This window comes from Haliotis cracherodii, unplaced genomic scaffold (assembly GCF_022045235.1).
Source record: "Haliotis cracherodii isolate W230 unplaced genomic scaffold, xgHalCrac1.p SCAF_20, whole genome shotgun sequence".
NCBI classification, from domain to species: domain Eukaryota; kingdom Metazoa; phylum Mollusca; class Gastropoda; order Lepetellida; family Haliotidae; genus Haliotis; species Haliotis cracherodii.
The window spans coordinates 4,795,339-4,812,247 of NW_027266276.1; the positions used below are offsets into that span (position 1 = coordinate 4,795,339).

General features: G+C 43.1%; 1 protein-coding gene across 3 annotated transcripts in view; it reads left to right on the forward strand.

The window, feature by feature from the left end:
• The window catches only part of LOC139470235 (extracellular matrix-binding protein ebh-like), a 165,602-nt gene that overhangs the window by 119,106 nt on the left and 29,587 nt on the right, over positions 1 to 16,909 (forward strand). For all 3 annotated transcript variants that reach the window (XM_071252558.1, XM_071252559.1, XM_071252560.1), the window contains 11 exons: positions 86 to 205; positions 934 to 1,119; positions 1,404 to 1,592; positions 2,760 to 2,948; positions 3,231 to 3,386; positions 3,618 to 3,794; positions 5,378 to 5,542; positions 5,904 to 7,157; positions 12,738 to 12,866; positions 13,350 to 13,463; positions 13,855 to 15,273. In XM_071252558.1, the coding sequence (XP_071108659.1) occupies positions 86 to 205; positions 934 to 1,119; positions 1,404 to 1,592; positions 2,760 to 2,948; positions 3,231 to 3,386; positions 3,618 to 3,794; positions 5,378 to 5,542; positions 5,904 to 7,157; positions 12,738 to 12,866; positions 13,350 to 13,463; positions 13,855 to 15,273 (4,098 nt within the window). The remainder of the gene's footprint in view (positions 1 to 85; positions 206 to 933; positions 1,120 to 1,403; positions 1,593 to 2,759; positions 2,949 to 3,230; positions 3,387 to 3,617; positions 3,795 to 5,377; positions 5,543 to 5,903; positions 7,158 to 12,737; positions 12,867 to 13,349; positions 13,464 to 13,854; positions 15,274 to 16,909) is intronic.

Genomic DNA, 16,909 nt, shown 5'->3' on the forward strand with positions numbered 1-16,909 from the left:
AAAAGACAGTACTTTTTGTTGCCCTGTCTGGCGCTGGACGTAAAGGGGTAAAACAAAGAGTGAGTGTTGGTGTTTGTGTGTTCAGGAGCAGTCTGGGGAGCGGGAACAGGAGCGGGAGGACTACCAGCGAGAGGTGGAGCGGCTCCAGGAGATGCTGCAGGATCGAGACAAAAGGCAGAGTGCCCAGGGCCGGCTCCAGAGGGAGGTAGGAGCTTGTACATTCACCATCTTTCTCTGTGCTGTGTTGTGTGTCTGACTTGTGCTGTGTTGTGTGTCTGACTGGTGCTGTGTGGTGTGTGGTGTGTGGTGTGTCTGACTGGGAACAGAGTGTCCAGGGCCGGCCTCAAAGGGAGGTAGGGACATTCACAATCTTTCTGTTTGTGTTGTGTGGTGTGTCTGACTGGGAACAGAGTGGCCAGGGCCGGCCTCAAAGGGAGGTAGGGACATTCACAATCTTTCTGTTTGTGTTGTGTGGTGTGTCTGACTGGGAACAGAGTGGCCAGGGCCGGCCTCAAAGGGAGGTAGTGACATTCACAATCTTTCTGTTTGTGTTGTGTGGTGTGTCTGACAGGGAACAGAGTGGCCAGGGCCACCTTCAAAGGGAGGTAGGGACATTCACAATCTTTCTGTTTGTGGTGTGTGGTGTGTCTGACTGGTGCTGTGTGGTGTGTGGTGTGTGGTGTGTGGTGTGTCTGACTGGGAACAGAGTGTCCAGGGCCGGCCTCAAAGGGAGGTAGGGACATTCACAATCTTTCTGTTTGTGTTGTGTGGTGTGTCTGACTGTAAACAGAGTGGCCAGGGCCGGCCTCAAAGGGAGGAAGGGTCTTGTACATTCACCATCTTTTTAGGACTTCCCAACTCAATCCATTTGGTACGGAAGAAAATCTGTGTGGTGTGTTGTGCGTCTGACTAGTGTTGTGGTGTATGTTGCAGGTGCAGGACTTGTCCGAGCAGCTTCAGGACCGTCTGGCTGTGGAGGGGGAGCTCGACGAGCAGACTCGCAGATTACGCCTGGTCCTTCAGGACAAGGAGCTGACAGCCTCTGAGCTGAAGGAGTGGGTGACGCAGCTCGAGAAGGAAGTGGATGAGAGAGCTGCCTTGGAGCATGTGCTGAAGCAGGTGGGTCTTCGTCATGAATTTGTTTGCAAATGTAGAAAATATTTGTATTACCCAATTCTTGTTTCACCAGGAGATACTGCATGCGTGAGATGAAATGATATCTCCACGGAGGTTCTGTTTTCCTAGTCATGCATTGGTAGACTAGCATTTGATGAAGTTGAGGTTTAATGTTCAAATTGATTCTATATTCAAAATTCCGAAAATTCCTTGTGAAGGTGGTATATTTCTATGAGCAATTACATAGATGTTTCATCACACATTTATGTCACTCTTGGTGTTTCCAGAAAATTGTGAGACTAGAGAAGCAGTTGTCCTTGAGGCCGGTGCCCGATGAAACGTCAGACAGCTCGCTCAACTCCACAGCCGAGCAGCCACTCCCTAAACCCGACCTGATGTCTCCAGACCGGAGGAGTCCGCTGAGGAGACAGATCACCCTGGAGGAAGAACTGGAGAAGACGAGGAAGACTGGAGAGGTAGGATTGTCACTATGGTTTTGTCTTCTGTTTGATAAAACTTGACATACTTTGAAAGCTGATTTCATGGAAGTAATGAGAGGTCAGGAAAGCAGGGACTGTTTGTGTCACATGTTTCTGGTGTTTTTGGAGTTCACAGCCGAAGGATGAAAGGGTCTGCTGAAAAACCCAGTTTCAAATATCGCTCTCAAAGTTAGAAATAGGGATGCTCATTAGAGCGGGGCACTAATTATGTCGAATACGACAATCACATAGGTACACTATGTGAAGCCCATTCCTATCATCCTTTAATGCCTGGAATCTGAGTTCAAATCCAGTATTGGGCTGAGTGTTATTTTTTATTTGTGAGCTTCTGTCTGTTTTCATTGAACAGGCCTCAGAGAACAGCTCACTCTGTGTACCTGTCATGTCAGAGATCCAGGTTTGATTCACCACATGGTGCACTGTGATGTAACAGATATACTGGGGAAGGCTGTGTTTGACTGACTGGCTGTAATGTTTGTCCTGGACTGCAGGAACTGGCCCTGTGGAATGTTCCTGATACGCTGTCATGTAACAAATATATTGTTCAAGGCAGTGATGTAACTGTTATGCTGTCCAAGGCTGTGATATAACTGTTATACTGTCCAAGGCTGTGATATACTGTCCAAGGCTGTGGTATAGCTGCTATACTGTCCAAGGCTGTGCTATATCTGCTATACTGTCCAAGGCTGTGATATAGCTGCTATACTGTCCAAGGCTGTGATATATCTGCTATGCTGTCCAAGGCTGTGATATATCTGCTATACTGTCCAAGGCTGTGCTATACTGTCCAGGGCTGTGCTAAACTGTCCAAGGCTGTGATATAGCTGCTATACTGTTCAAGGCTGTGATATAACTGTTATACTGTCCAAGGCTGTGCTATAGCTGCTATACTGTTCAAGGCTGTGCTATATCTGCTGTACTGTCCAAGGCTGTAATATAGCTGCTATACTGTCCAAGGCTGTGATATAGCTGCTATACTGTTCAAGGCTGTGATATATCTGCTATACTGTCCAAGTCTGTGATATAGCTGCTATACTGTCCAAGGCTGTGCTATACTGTCCAAAGCTGTGCTACACTGTCCAAGGCTGTGATGTATCTGATATACTGTCCAAGGCTGTGATACTGACTGTGTATTGCCTTCAGGAACTGGCCCTGGAGAAGGACGTCCTCCAGCAGCAGGTGAGAGAGCAGCTCCTGCAGATCTCAGCGCTGAGGAACCAGCTGGATGACATGCGGCACTACGGAGGGGAGGCGCCCACGGCAACCCACGCATCACAGCTGAGGGAGAGGCTGGCGGTGGAGAGGGAGTCACTGGAGATGAAAGAGGAGGAGGTGGGTGAAGGAGATGAAGGAGATGGAGAGATAGATGGAGGGAGGAGATGTGTACTGATGTCATGTGTACAATATACTGTACTGACAGGCGGTGGAGAACCGTTGTGGTTAAGGCGTTTGTTTGTCACGCTTAAGGCCTGGGTTCAATTCCCCTCATGGGTACAATCTGTGAAGCGTATTTCTGGTGTCTCACGCCGTGATATTGCTGAAATATTATTTAAAGAGAATTCTAAAAAATACCATATTCACTCACTTATTCCACTGTACTGTATGATAATACAGGTGACCAGCCTCCAGGAGCAGAAGGATGGGCTGAAGCAGAAGCTGCAGGAGAAGGAGACGGAGCTCCAGAGACTCCGGGCGGAGCTGGATGAGAGCAACCACCACGCTTCTGTCGACCCTGCTCTCAAGGCCAGGGAGGAGAATGCTCATCTCAAGGTATGTCAGTGGCTTTTACACCAGACATGATATAATATATCTGGCACTGGTTCATCCAATTAACACTTACTGCGTTATGACAGAGTTCCAGTTTTGTACAGTTTCAAACTAAGTCCCTGTGCAAGTCTGTTGAATGACTCTGGTTTTGAAGTGGGGAGGGGGGTGGTAGGTATGGGGCACCAGTTAAGCCAGTATCAATGACTCACTCACTCACTAACTCACTCTGTGCAGGCGGAGGTGGAGAAGCTTCTTGGACACCAGGAAGATTCAGTCGAGGTCGGACTGCCACGCTTGACACAGGACCTGCTGGATGAGAAGAACCGGGAAATCGATGATCTGTCAGAGCAGATCAGTCAACTTCAGATGGCACTAGAGGCAACCTCTATCATTGATGACAGTGTCAGAGAGGTGGGTGACAGGGCTGGGAGAAGTCTGAGCTGTATGGTGTGTGGGAGGTGTGTTGGAGGGAGTGAGCAAAGAGAGGAGAGGGTAGGGAGCTTGGAGTGAGTGAGAAATGCAGGTGTGTGGGAAGGAAAGAGCAAGGAGACGGAGGGAGGTAGGTGTGAGAGAAATGCAGGTGTGTGGGAGGGAGATAGGAGTGAGAGAGAAATGCAGGTGTGTGGGAGGGAGGATACGGAGGGAGGTAGGAGCGAGAGAGAAATGCAGGTGTGTGGGAGGGAGGAGATGGAGTGAGGTAGGAGTGAGAGAGAAATGCAGGTGTGTGGGAGGGAGGAGATGGAGTGAGGTAGGAGTGAGAGAGAAATGCAGGTGTGTGGGAGGGAGGATACGGAGGGAGATAGGAGTGAGAGAGAAATGCAGGTGTGTGGGAGGGAGGAGATGGAGTGAGGTAGGAGTGAGAGAGAAATGCAGGTGTGTGGGAGGGAGGAGATGGAGTGAGGTAGGAGTGAGAGAGAAATGCAGGTGTGTGGGAGGGAGGAGATGGAGTGAGGTAGGAGTGAGAGAAATGCAGGTGTGTGGGAGGGAGGATACGGAGGGAGATAGGAGCGAGAGAGAAATGCAGGTGTGTGGGAGGGAGGAGATGGAGTGAGAGAGAAATGCAGGTGTGTGGGAGGGAGGAGATGGAGTGAGGTAGGAGTGAGAGAGAAATGCAGGTGTGTGGGAGGGAGGAGATGGAGTGAGGTAGGTATGAGTGAGAAATGCAGGTGTGTGGGAAGGAAAGAGCAAGGAGACGGAGGGAGGTGGGTGTGAGAGAAATGCAGGTGTGTGGGAGGGAGGAGATGGAGCGAGGTAGGAGCGAGATAGAAATGCAGGTGTGTGGGAGGGAGATAGGAGTGTGAGAGAAATGCAGGTGTGTGGGAGGGAGGAGATGGAGCGAGGTAGGAGCGAGATAGAAATGCAGGTGTGTGGGAGGGAGATAGGAGTGAGAGAGAAATGCAGGTGTGTGGGAGGGAGGAGATGGAGGGAGATAGGAGCGAGAGAGAAATGCAGGTGTGTGTGAGGAGATAGGAGCGAGAGAGAAATGCAGGTGTGTGGGAGGAGGGAGGAGATGGAGTGAGGTAGGAGTGAGACAGAAATGCAGGTGTGAGGGAGGGAGGAGATGGAGGGAGATAGGAGCAAGAGAGAAATGCAGGTGTGTGTGAGGGAGATAGGAGCGAGAGAGAAATGCAGGTGTGTGGGAGGAGATGGAGTGAGGTAGGAGTGAGAGAGAAATGCAGGTGTGTGGGAGGGAGGAGATGGAGTGAGGTAGAAGTGAGAGAGAAATGCAGGTGTGTGGGAGGGAGGAGATGGAGTGACGTAGGAGTGAGAGAGAAATGCAAAGATAATAAAGATAATAATCAAGAAGAATCCCATCTGAAACCCTTTTCTTGAAGTGAATACAGACACATGCATTGAAGGAGAGGAAAACATATTTCCACTGATTTCTGTAACATTTAACATAATTGTTTGTGACAGAAACTGAAAATGTAAAATGAAGGAAACAGGTGATTGTTTTGTAAATTAGATATTTTCATTAATCAAATGTCATTTAGAATGATGAAATGGAACTACTTCGAGAAGAGCTACGCCAGAAAGCTGAAACAATCTCCGAGTTACAGGAGAAACTGTCATCGGTCAACCGTGGCAGTCAGTTTTTCGGAGACATGTCTCTGACAGATGCTGACCGAAGTCTACTGGAGTCTTCTTTCACAGAGAAGGTGAGACTGTCCTCTGCTTGGTGGTGGTGGTTGCCTGATCTAATTCAGCGTAGAATTTTCACCCTCTAGATTGGTGTGTGGGAAAACCTAGCCTTCATGTGGTTTATTTTAGAATTATCTCCCCCTTGGATGTTTGGTTAAGCTTGGTTTTAGAAATGGATGTCAAGCAGATATTTTCCTGAAACATTGAATATCCAGCTTACAAAATATGAACTGTTTAATTATCATTTTGGAAAGGGAGTTTAGGAATAAGAGATTAGAGGGGAGAATTGCATGAACGTTTGCTGCTATTGGTAGCACCATTATGTGAAAGACTTTTCTATTAGAGGTATGTCTTGGTCAACAACTGACTTGATTTCAGACCAACTTCCAACAGGAGTTAGAGGAGACCATAGCTCAGAAAGAGGATGAAATGTCTGATCTGAGGAAGGAGCTTGAAACATCACAGTTAGCTCTGACGGAAGTGGAGGCAGAGAAAATCAGTTTGAAAACTGAAATGGAGCAAAGAGTGAAGAAGCTTGAGATGGAACTGGAATCAGCTCGGACGGCTCTTACAGATGCTGAGCAGAACCAGGAACAGAGTCCTGAAGAGATCCAGGAACAAAGTCCTGAGGAGAACCAGGAACAGAGTCCTGAAGAGATTCCTGAGGACAAAGTCGAGATGTCTCATGAGAAGGACCAGATGGAGATTCTCCAGACAGAACTGGAGCAAGCACAGCAGGCTCTCAAGGAGGCTCAGGAACAACTGAAAGCTCAGGAGCAGATTGATGAGATGCAAAAGGAGCTGCAGAAGGTGCAGGGGGCTTTGAAAGAAACTGATGCTCGGAATAGTGACCTCCAGAAAGAACTGAAGGAATCAAAGGAGGCTTTGAAGGAAGCAGAAGAAAAGTTAACAGATAAGGATGATGTGAATGTTGATGAGCTGAGGAAAGAACTTGAAGAGGCTCAGCAAGCTCTGAAAGTTGCTGAGGAGAAATTACAATCTGGGGACAGTGACAGTTACTCTGAGCTTCAGAAACAGCTAGAAGATGTCCATATATCTTTGAAAGAAGCGGAAGAGAAGCTTACAACTCAGGACAGTGAACTTCAGCAGACAGTTGAGGAAAGTCATCAAGCTCTGAAGGATGCTAAGGAGAAATTACATGCTGAACACAGTGAGAAGATGTCTGTTCTTCAGAAAGAGCTAGAAGAAACCAGAGTTTCTCTGAAAGAAGCTGAAGAGAAGGTTATTGCTCAGGACAGTGAACTTCAACAGAAGCTGGAGGAGGTTCAGCAGGCTCTGAATGATGCTCAGGAGAAGCTACAGCTTCAACCAAACCCTGATCATCAAACACAACTGGAGGAGGCTCAAAAAGCTCTGAAAGAGGCTGAAGAGAAACTTCACCTTCAAAGCAACAACGACAGCAATGAGTTGCAGAGACAGCTCAAGGAGGTTCGAGTTGCTCTGGCTGAGGCGAATGAAGCGAGGGAGAGTCTGGAGGGTCATCTGAGTGAGCGGGAGTCAGAGCTGAATCACCTTCAAGAGGAACGAGACCACAAACAGCTCGCTCTGGAGCAGGTGAACGTCCAAGTGGATGCATTCCAGGAGGAGATCAAGTCACTCACCGGCTTCCAGGTACTGGTGTCTGTGTGGATGTCTGTCCCTCTCTCCAGCTTTTGAGATGACCCCTTTTCATCTCCAGATGAACCAAAATATTGGCAGTTTAAGGAAATATAGGTCTTATGAGCAATAGCAGTTATAATTTTGAAGTCAAAATCAAAACATATTTTATTTTATTTTTTTATGAAAAAATTATGAAACAAAACAACACTTTTATGGCCCCTAAAATGCAGAAAATGCACATTGAAGGATGGCATCCACCCTGGTAGTCTTCAGTGATGCCTCAACAACATTTCTAGCATGGAGGCCATATTGCACTTTTCGCCACCCCACTACCACTTGTAGGGGTTCAGTCCCTGTTAAAAGATGGTACTTGTTGTTACCCTGCCTGGCACTTGTCATTTAGGGGCTAAAACAAGAACTGGTCAGCTCAGAGTCAGTATACTGTGTCTGAGTTGGGCATTCACATGAAGATCCAGGGTAGAATAGATCTTCAGCAACCCATGCTTGCCATAAAAAGTGACTATGCTTGTCGTAACAGGTGACTCGAGTGGTCAGGCTCGCTAACTTGGTTGATGCATGTCATCGATATCCAATTGCATGGATCGATGCTCATGATGTCAATCACTGGATTGTCTGGTCAAGACTTGATTATTTACAGACCGCCGTCATATAGCTGGAATATTGCTGAATGCAGCGTTAAAGAACAAACCAAACCAACCAACCATTCATGTTAAACTGCAGCGTGGTATCTCATAGGCTAGCTATATAAAATCAGCATTAGTCCGGCTAGTACAAGCAGCCACTCACACATACGTGAATGCATGTTGCTATATAAGTTCAATAATCTTGGACACAACGTTAAAACCCCATTTCACCTCACCCCATGTCTCCGCTGTACAGGGGATAGTGTCACTACTGGACACTCGTGTCAGTGAAGGACTGCTTGACATTTGTTCAGGGGCTGGTATAGCAGGAACCTCATTTTATAGACTTACAATATAGAAATCCTAGATTATTTTCTTCAACAGGACTGTGAGCTCAGCACCCACAAGCACAGAGGCTTGTGTCAGTGTCAGCTCTAATTGCTTTATCCAGCGTATTAGTGAAGCAATCCCCTAATGCATTGCAATTTCCTGTGCAGAATTGCCTCCCCTAGTATGCTAAATTGTTTTTTCGAATTTAAAATTTGCACTATTATGATTCTTGGTTTGTGAAGCAAAATCTGGCCTGTGTGTAAGACCTACATCTCTTCTGGCTTTCTTCTCATGTTACGCAGACATGCCGTGGTATAACTGAAAACTGTTGTATTCTTTGTATGTTAAAGACGTTAATGGTAGCTATAGCACTTGGATCACTCTGAGCATGTTGGTTTGTTAAGATTTAGAATCTGCTTGGCCATACCAGTTTTAGGATGACCAATTATCTTGGTCAATCTGACCAGAGACAGGAAGGCAAAAGTGAAAAATATTGCCAGTGATGGTATGATGTTAATTTTTCAACAAAATCTTGAAATAAAAAAACAACCAAAAAACATACAAGTGATGTTAAGAAAGAAAAACAGAATTTGTATTTATCTTTTTAAGACTTTTTCAAGCTTCATGAATGACTTGTCCATAACACAACAATGCTGGCTGATCAAGCCATAGAAACGTTTAGCAGGGAAATACTTAATGGGCAAATAGAAAATAAAGTGACTGGTTTGTTTTACTGTGTTGGTAGTTAGTCTGTATTTACTGGTAGAGTATGAATACAAATGTCTTAACTTTAAATACTGCCTTATGACCAATAATAACCTGAATTCTGATGAGGTGTTTTATAGACAGAACTTTAGCCTCACAAAAGCATTGATACTGAAGAACTATGAAATGGCTTTGATATAACTGGTTAAAATGTCAGTTGCTTAACTAGTAAGTCATATCTATATCCAGTTTAGGTTGTAAGTGAATAATCCTTGAGTGTCACATAACCTGTCATGGAAGATATGTTAAAAATAGAAATCACATGTTTGCAAAGCCATGAAATTATTTTTTATGTTAACATATAATCATAGGAGACTATTACCTTGGTGTTGCAGTCAGGTAGCCTAGTGGTTAAAACGTTCGCTCGTCACGCCGAAGAGGCAAGTTCGATTCCCGATATGGGTACAATGTGTGAAGCCCATTTCTGGTGTCCCCCAGTCGTGATATTGCTGGAATATTGCTAAAAGCGGGGTAAAACCATTCTCACTCACACACTCACTACTACCATGGTACACAGAGGTAGACTTGCAATTAATCTGTGTGTAACCACTGCCTCTGTGATGTCAGCTGATTATACAACAGCTGGGTATTACAGCTATATCACCATGCCCTGGTGTACATATCACTCACTGGGAAATATACGTGCAATATACAACCCAGATGTGTGATACAGCTATATCACTATGCCCTGGTGTACATATTGCTGGTGAAATATACATGCAATATACAAGCCAGATGTAGCTAATCAGTGATCTCTAGCTGTGTTATGCTGTGTTAAGTAGCAGCATCTATCATCACAGATGTTCAGGAAGTACAGTATGTATGTTTAGTGTTTGAGTTGTTTTCCACAAAGCGATATACATTTCTTCGTTGCTTCGGGAGCTTGATGCATCTCTTTGAATGGTTGATTATATGTGTCAGACATCATCATATCTAAATCGAATACATCTTGTGAAAAAAAATCATAGTTGTATTTTCAATGAATAAAATAACAAAACCCTTTGATATTAAGTTTTCAAACAAACATTTTAATAAAAGAATTTATTGCGAACCAAAGTATTGAATATTGTCAAGTTGTTTGTTATATGCCACATGATCTATCATGATTAAACTCTAAATAATTTTAACATAATGATCTTTAATCAAATGAATAAACACTGGGTCAAGATATACCCAACTTCAATTAATAATAATGATAATAAAAATAATGATAATAATAATACCCAACTTCCATTATTAATAATAATGATAAAAATAATAATAATGATAATAATGATAATAATAATATTAATATTAATAATAATAACACCCAACTTCAAATAATAATAATAATAATAATAATAATTCAGATGCATAAAAAATGTTTGCACGCTAAAGCTAAATCAAAGATACATGTAATTTCAATGTATGACATATAATTATTACCTTCCTCAAATAAAATCCAACCAGATGCATGTGATGCTAGAAACCTGAAGATGTAGACGTGTAGCAATCCTGCAGTAGCCCCGCCCACAAGGTGCCCCCCAAGGGGATGTTTGCATGGTCATCTGGTCAGTCTCTCTCCAGTCCCTCCTCCTCTGCCCCTCGCTGTCTGCGTCTGTCTGCTTCTGTCTGCATGTTGGCATCACTTTCTTGTGAGGATGGCCTCTTGGAATATTCCTTGGCAGTTTTTTCGTTCAACTTGGGAAGTTAGAAAGTTAAAATCGTGTGAGGTATGTTGTTTTAAATGAATCTTGTTCTTTTGTGAATTTTGGAACGTTAACTGATTTTCCTGTTAATTATTATTCATTTCCTGGGTTCTTATGTCCTGAAAATAAAAATTACAATCTCTATGTGAAGTGGGGGCATTTGATGAGTTGTGTGAGGGTAGGTGGTACATTATTTAAAGAGTTGTTGAATATTGCACAAATTTAATAACTTGTTAGGAGTGAGTATTGTTTTACGCCGCTTTTAGCAATATTCCAGCAATATCACGGCGGGTAACTTGTTAGGAAGAACAAATATTTGTTATTAAAGACATGATACTTGGCATCATAGTAAATACTTGATTCTAAAGTAATCTGTACCTATGTAGACTCAGCCTGTGATTGCATGGAGCTACACACACAGTTGACATGTACATGACGCCTCCTAGTCAACCCACAAACTGCTGAATTAATTTGAAAAGAGTCAAGAAGTGAAGTACAGCAGTTATTTACAATAGAGTTCTTTCCTCATTAGCTGAATTTTTGAAAATAATTTTGAAATCCCAAACTTCTTTAAACACTAAAACCCATCTGAATTTTACAAATTTGAATTATATGTACAAGATTTACCTGTAGTCTTCAGCTTCATGCTTGTCATACACTTACTGCTTGTCACTAAAACCTGCTTCAAGAACAAGTGTATTATACAAGTTGCCTGCATTTTGTATGTATGACAGTTGACTCTCTCTAAACGGGACTTGATTGCGACTGTGTTTGAATCTGTATTAGATTCCAGCAAGAATCTGTCCTCTGTACACTGAGAGATATATGAATGTTGATTCCTTCTGAAAAAATTACAATTGTTACTTTCTCTATTTTCACAGATTAGTTGGTAAAATCTGAGCTCAAAATGATGAGAACGGGTGCTTGATATGTTTTTGATTTCTAAGGCAGTTGTTTTTGGCATTGATGTAAAGTTTGGAGCTTTTTAGTTATTAGTGATGCAGGAATAATATCAGCAATACACATCAGAGTATGCTCAATAACAATTCAAACTTTCACCATAATGTACTGGGTACTGGGTAGCCATGATTGTGATCAAAATCAGTTTTCACAGACTCAGAAATATTTCTCCCAGTATCAGCACCTTTGCTTGCAGTGGCAACACATGCTGAGGTGTGCTTAGAATAATAATTATAATAATTCTAAAACTTGCTTGTACATCTTATCAGGGCACTGCAGCAGCAGATAAGGAAATGAAACCAGTCTAGCATATGACAGCAGGCTGGGGGGTATACTCCCTAGGGAGTTGAGAATGTAACTCAATGCACACTGATTTATTGACTGGGATGCTATGCTATGGATGTGTTCTGTTCGTTAAGCCTAATGCTGTATCAATGGACAATTATTATTTAATGTGTAAACTTATCCAGGTTGCTTCTGCCAGCTTTTTAACCACTGTATCATAGTTTTCTATATTGTACCAAGCTAACTTTTGCCTGTTGGTGGCAAGACCATCTCCAACTTGACATGGCCGCTTCCCTGTGCTTGTCCCTAGATGTTACTGTGATCCACATGGGTCTTGTCCAGCTGCGTCATGACCCTTGATGTTGTTCAGCTACCAGTCAGGGCATCGGGTGGCCCAGTCGTCTCAAGTCCCTGAGATGCATCCATTGGGCACACCGGAAACCATTGATTGTGGGTTCAAATCCCGGTTATGTTTCTAGGTTTGTCAGCACCATACCTGTGCTTGTGGGTTCCGCCAAAGTGGTAAATGTCTGAGACCCGCATCACTTCAGGCTTTCCCCTCACATTAAACTGACACACTGTGATATAACTAGAATACTGTTCAAAATGTCGTTGAACCCAACTCACTCACTCACTCATCTGCCAGTCAAAGAGTCAGTTTGCCGCATTATCTTATACTGTTTTTAAAATCTTATTTGTATATATAAATGTATGATGTCCCATCTCTTCTCAGAACCATGTGAAATTATTTCTGTTTTTTTCCACATCACCAGATACATTAATAGTTGAAAAAAGTGCAAAAACCTTTTAGAAAAATGAAAATGCTTCATATTTTATGCTGAGTATCCATTACACTTATACAATAAACAAACAGTGATAAACTGATTCGTGCATGTGTTCAACTAACATGGCACTTTCAGACTGAGCTGCAGAAGGACTTCGACACTGTCCAGTCTATGCTAGAAGAGAAGGAGAGGGAGATCGAGACACTCACACGAGAGCTGACCGAATCCCGCATACCACCAGAGGGAGCCACCTCTGAACTACAGGTACTCTGATGTAGAAGTCAGCCAGAAATGTTTACCAACCAACGGGGCGGTCGGGTAGCCTAGTGGTTATAGCGCTCGCTCGTTACATGAAGACCTCGGTTTGATTCAAGACATGGGTACAATGTGTGAAGCTCAATTCTGGTGCCCCTGCCGTGATATTGCTGGAATATTGCTAAAAGGGGCGAAAATCCATACTCATTCACTCATACTGGTTCTGAATTCCAAATAAGGACTTTTTGGGCATCCTTGAGATTAAATAACCCGTGCTAGTGAGCAAGTGCATATATCTTTCCTTGGTACTTCCTACTCTACAACTTGCTAAAAAATATATAAAAAATGTCAGAAATAATCAGATCTGAGCTATTTTGAAGGATCGGGCAGATTGTCCCAAACAATGTGTGTCTGTGGCCTGATTGATTTTTTAGCCTAAATCGAAGTGTTGCAGCAGCATGTATCTAAGATTAATGTTGTGCTGGTTTTCAGGATAAATATGACGCTGAGCTTCTGAGTCTCAAGAAGACAATCCAGGCCAAGGTGAACATCATTGAGGAGAAGGAGGAGGAGCTGTACGTCCTGAATGAGAAACTTGAGTTACAGGTAACACATGTCTCAACATCAACACACGACTCACATATTGCTAAGATCAGTGTAAAACACTCGCACACACACACATACACACTCCAACAAAACTCCCAAACATATGTAGAGAGAAACACACATCATAAGACATTAAATGGTCGGTTTCTTGGGCATGTCCATGTTTGGTTAGATTTGAATGTTGTGAAGTAATTTGTTTCTACATAGTAGTACCCTGATGATGTTTAACGATCCTTATACTCCTGATTACTAATTTGCCTACTCCAACATGTCCAAGGATGCAGCAAATCAGGCAGCAGTCTTGGCTTAATAACCGTGCTTATAACATTGGTAGTGTGACAAATTGCAACCTTGTGTCAGATTATAACCGGGATTTTCTCTTTCTAACCAGGATACCATCGGTGGCGAGCTGTCCACAGTTCGTCAACAGCTAGCTGACACTGAAGTGACCCTGGATGATGTACGGCTTGCCAAACAGAACTTGGAAGAAGAGGTCAAACTTCTTCAACAGAAGCTAGAGAGTTCATCAGTGGAGTTCAGTCATGAAGATGGGCAGGAAAAGGAGTCCAGCTCGGTCAGCATCAGTCAACTCCAGGAAGAGCTTTCTCAGAAAGAAGAGAAGCTGGACAGTGTCCGAGCTGAAGTGGAGGAGCTGAAAGAGAGACTGAGTGAACAGCAGAAGGAGCTGAATGATGTTCGGGGTAAACTCCAAGAGAAGGAGGTCTGGCTTGAGGAGCAGCAGGCTGGCCAAGAGGAGGGGGGACAGGTGGAGAGGCTCCAGAGGAGGATTGTTGAATTGGAGGAAGAGAAGAAAAGCATTGAAGAAGGGCAGGTTGAAGAACTAAGGCAGAAGATTGAGGACCTTGAGACAAGACTGAGAGGAAGGGATGCATCAGGGATTGATGGTGGAGAGGTTGTGGAAGAAGATGCGATTGTTGTTGATCTCATCGATGAAGTTGAAGGTGTCCCAGCTGAAAGAGATTGCAGCATTGAAGGAGATGTGGACATTGCCAATGAGACCAGGAATATCATGGAAGAGTTGAATATGAAAATAAGTGAGCTTGAAGAAGCTTTACATGAGAAAGAAGAATTGTTGGCCAGATTGAGTTTAGAGAATTCTGAAGCTACTCCTGCAAAGTCAGATCTCAGTAAACAGTTGAGTGAGAAGACACAGCTGTATGACCAACTCCTTACTGATAAGATCATGCTGGAGCAGACTGTCATAGATTTGGAAACAAAGCTGGAGGAAAAGCAAGAATATTTAGAAAACTTAGATTATGATAAGAATGAACTCTCAGAGAAAGAAGAACTCATCGCAAAACTGAAACAAGAACTGAAAGACAAGGAAACCGACACAAGTTCAGGACAGATTGATTCAGAGGAAAGTGAACGTTTGAGAAACCTTCAGAAGGAGATAGAGGAGAAGGAATTGAAGATCATAGAACTGAAATCACAATGTGCAGAACAGAAGCAGCAGCTAGAGACGGGGGGTCTCCACATCCTTCAGCAGCAGGTCCAGGAGAAGAACCTGAGAATAGAAGAACTGGAGGCCAAGTACGAAGACCTGAAACAACAGATGCGAGAGGAGGCTGGGAAGCTGGAGGAGGAGATCCAGAAGATCCACCAGATCCAGGAGAGGCAGCCCGACATGGGAGTCCTGGCCGAGACCCAGCAGAAGGTGAAGGAGGTCACGGCAGAGCTAGGCAAGACCAGGGAGAAGCTGCTGGCTGCGGAGACGAGCTTGGAGCAGACCCTTGTGCAGCTGGCCGAGAGAGACGAACAAATCAAGGCTCTCTTTGAAAAGGGACAGGTAAGCTGCACTTTGGATTGAGTTTCATTTTTAAAAAAATTAAAGAGCATTTGCTGTTCAGAATGTTGGCACAAAACTTTAAGCTTGATAACTTGGGAACTGAAATCCTCAAAGCAATCTTACCACTGAGATGATTGTAACTCTATACTTCAACAGGCTTATGACAGGGGTAGTGCTACGATCTCTTTCTGGAACTGGACCCTGGGTGTGAGTTGGTCCCCAGCATTGCTTTCTTGACTAACTTGGATCAGGTGGTCATGCAAGGTGGCCTGGCACAGACCAATTTACAGGCTGAAATATTGTGTGTAAAACAAAAACTGATGCCTGGGTACTGTTTCACAAAGAAAGTGTATTGCTGTGACCATCTTCACTCCCGCTGTTTGACATTGGCTCTCAACAGTTGTAGCCCTGAAGATAATGAAGACATTGTTAGGGTGTGGTTATATTACATATGAAACCTTAATTCATTATTTTGTTGATTATGGGAATATGTAAACGGTTTGATGAGAAATGGAAATATAATGATATGAGATGTATTTTATAATATGGACCAGTTTTTTGTTTTGCAAAGTTACCTCTCTGGGAAAAACACTTCCATCTCTAGCTTCCAAAAGAGAAAAAAATAATTCTGCTGATAAGTTTGTTTTTTTAATGAAGTTGGGCATTTAGTTGGAAATTTAATATATGCTTGCTCCTCCAATTTAATATTTTTAACAAGTAAATAGTTTGTGGTTTTATTTAGTACTTTCTGACCAATAATTAGTTTTCCAGAAAATTTATGCAGGGCATGCTTTGCTAAATAAGATGGAAAAATGAAATAAGAATAAAGCTGAAAAATGTAAATTAACTGTTGCTGGAACTATTGTCAAGTTTATTATTGAAACTTTGAAACATGAATAATATTTCATAATGACACTATCATATTATTATTCAAAATTATTCATTTTCAAAATTCAACCGACAATTTGATCAATTATCCAAACAATTTCCTCATCACATTTGACATTTCACATGCTATAATGAGGGAGTGATGGCATTCTTACCACTGCTGCTTTACAGTGAGGTGTGATTCAGAGTCTGTGTATATAAATAGCTTTGAAGGAGACACAGAACATCCACATTCTGGGTCACAGTTACAGCAGCCACCAAGTCTGTGGTATCTCAGAGACCGCGTCCTCGTCTCCTGGCTGTGACCAGTGTTTCTAGTGTCTGAACATTGGAATGTTTTTACGTCACAAGTTTGTCTCGGGTTGGTTGTTTTCCTGTGTGTTGAGTTTTTGAATTTTTGAAGTGATTTCAGGGTTTGTGTGGAAAGTTGTGTTAAACTAAACCATGTCTTTTGATTGAGCTAATTTCAAGTCCAGAAAATTTGAGTTGATGTTGTGGTGATCTCTGTCTGTGTCTGTGGTGGTAGGAGTGGGGCTGGGCTAGGGGTGAGGGTGGGATGGGCTGTGGGTGGGGCAGGCTGTGGGTGGGGCTTGGGGTTGGGTGTACCTTGTTGATGGGATATGTATATAGTTTGACAAAGATTCATTCAAGCAACTGCCATATTGCTGAATATGAATTTTTATATGAATTTTTTTTAATGTCATAAAGTATTGTATATGCTGTTATTTAACAGTTTTTTTATGAATTT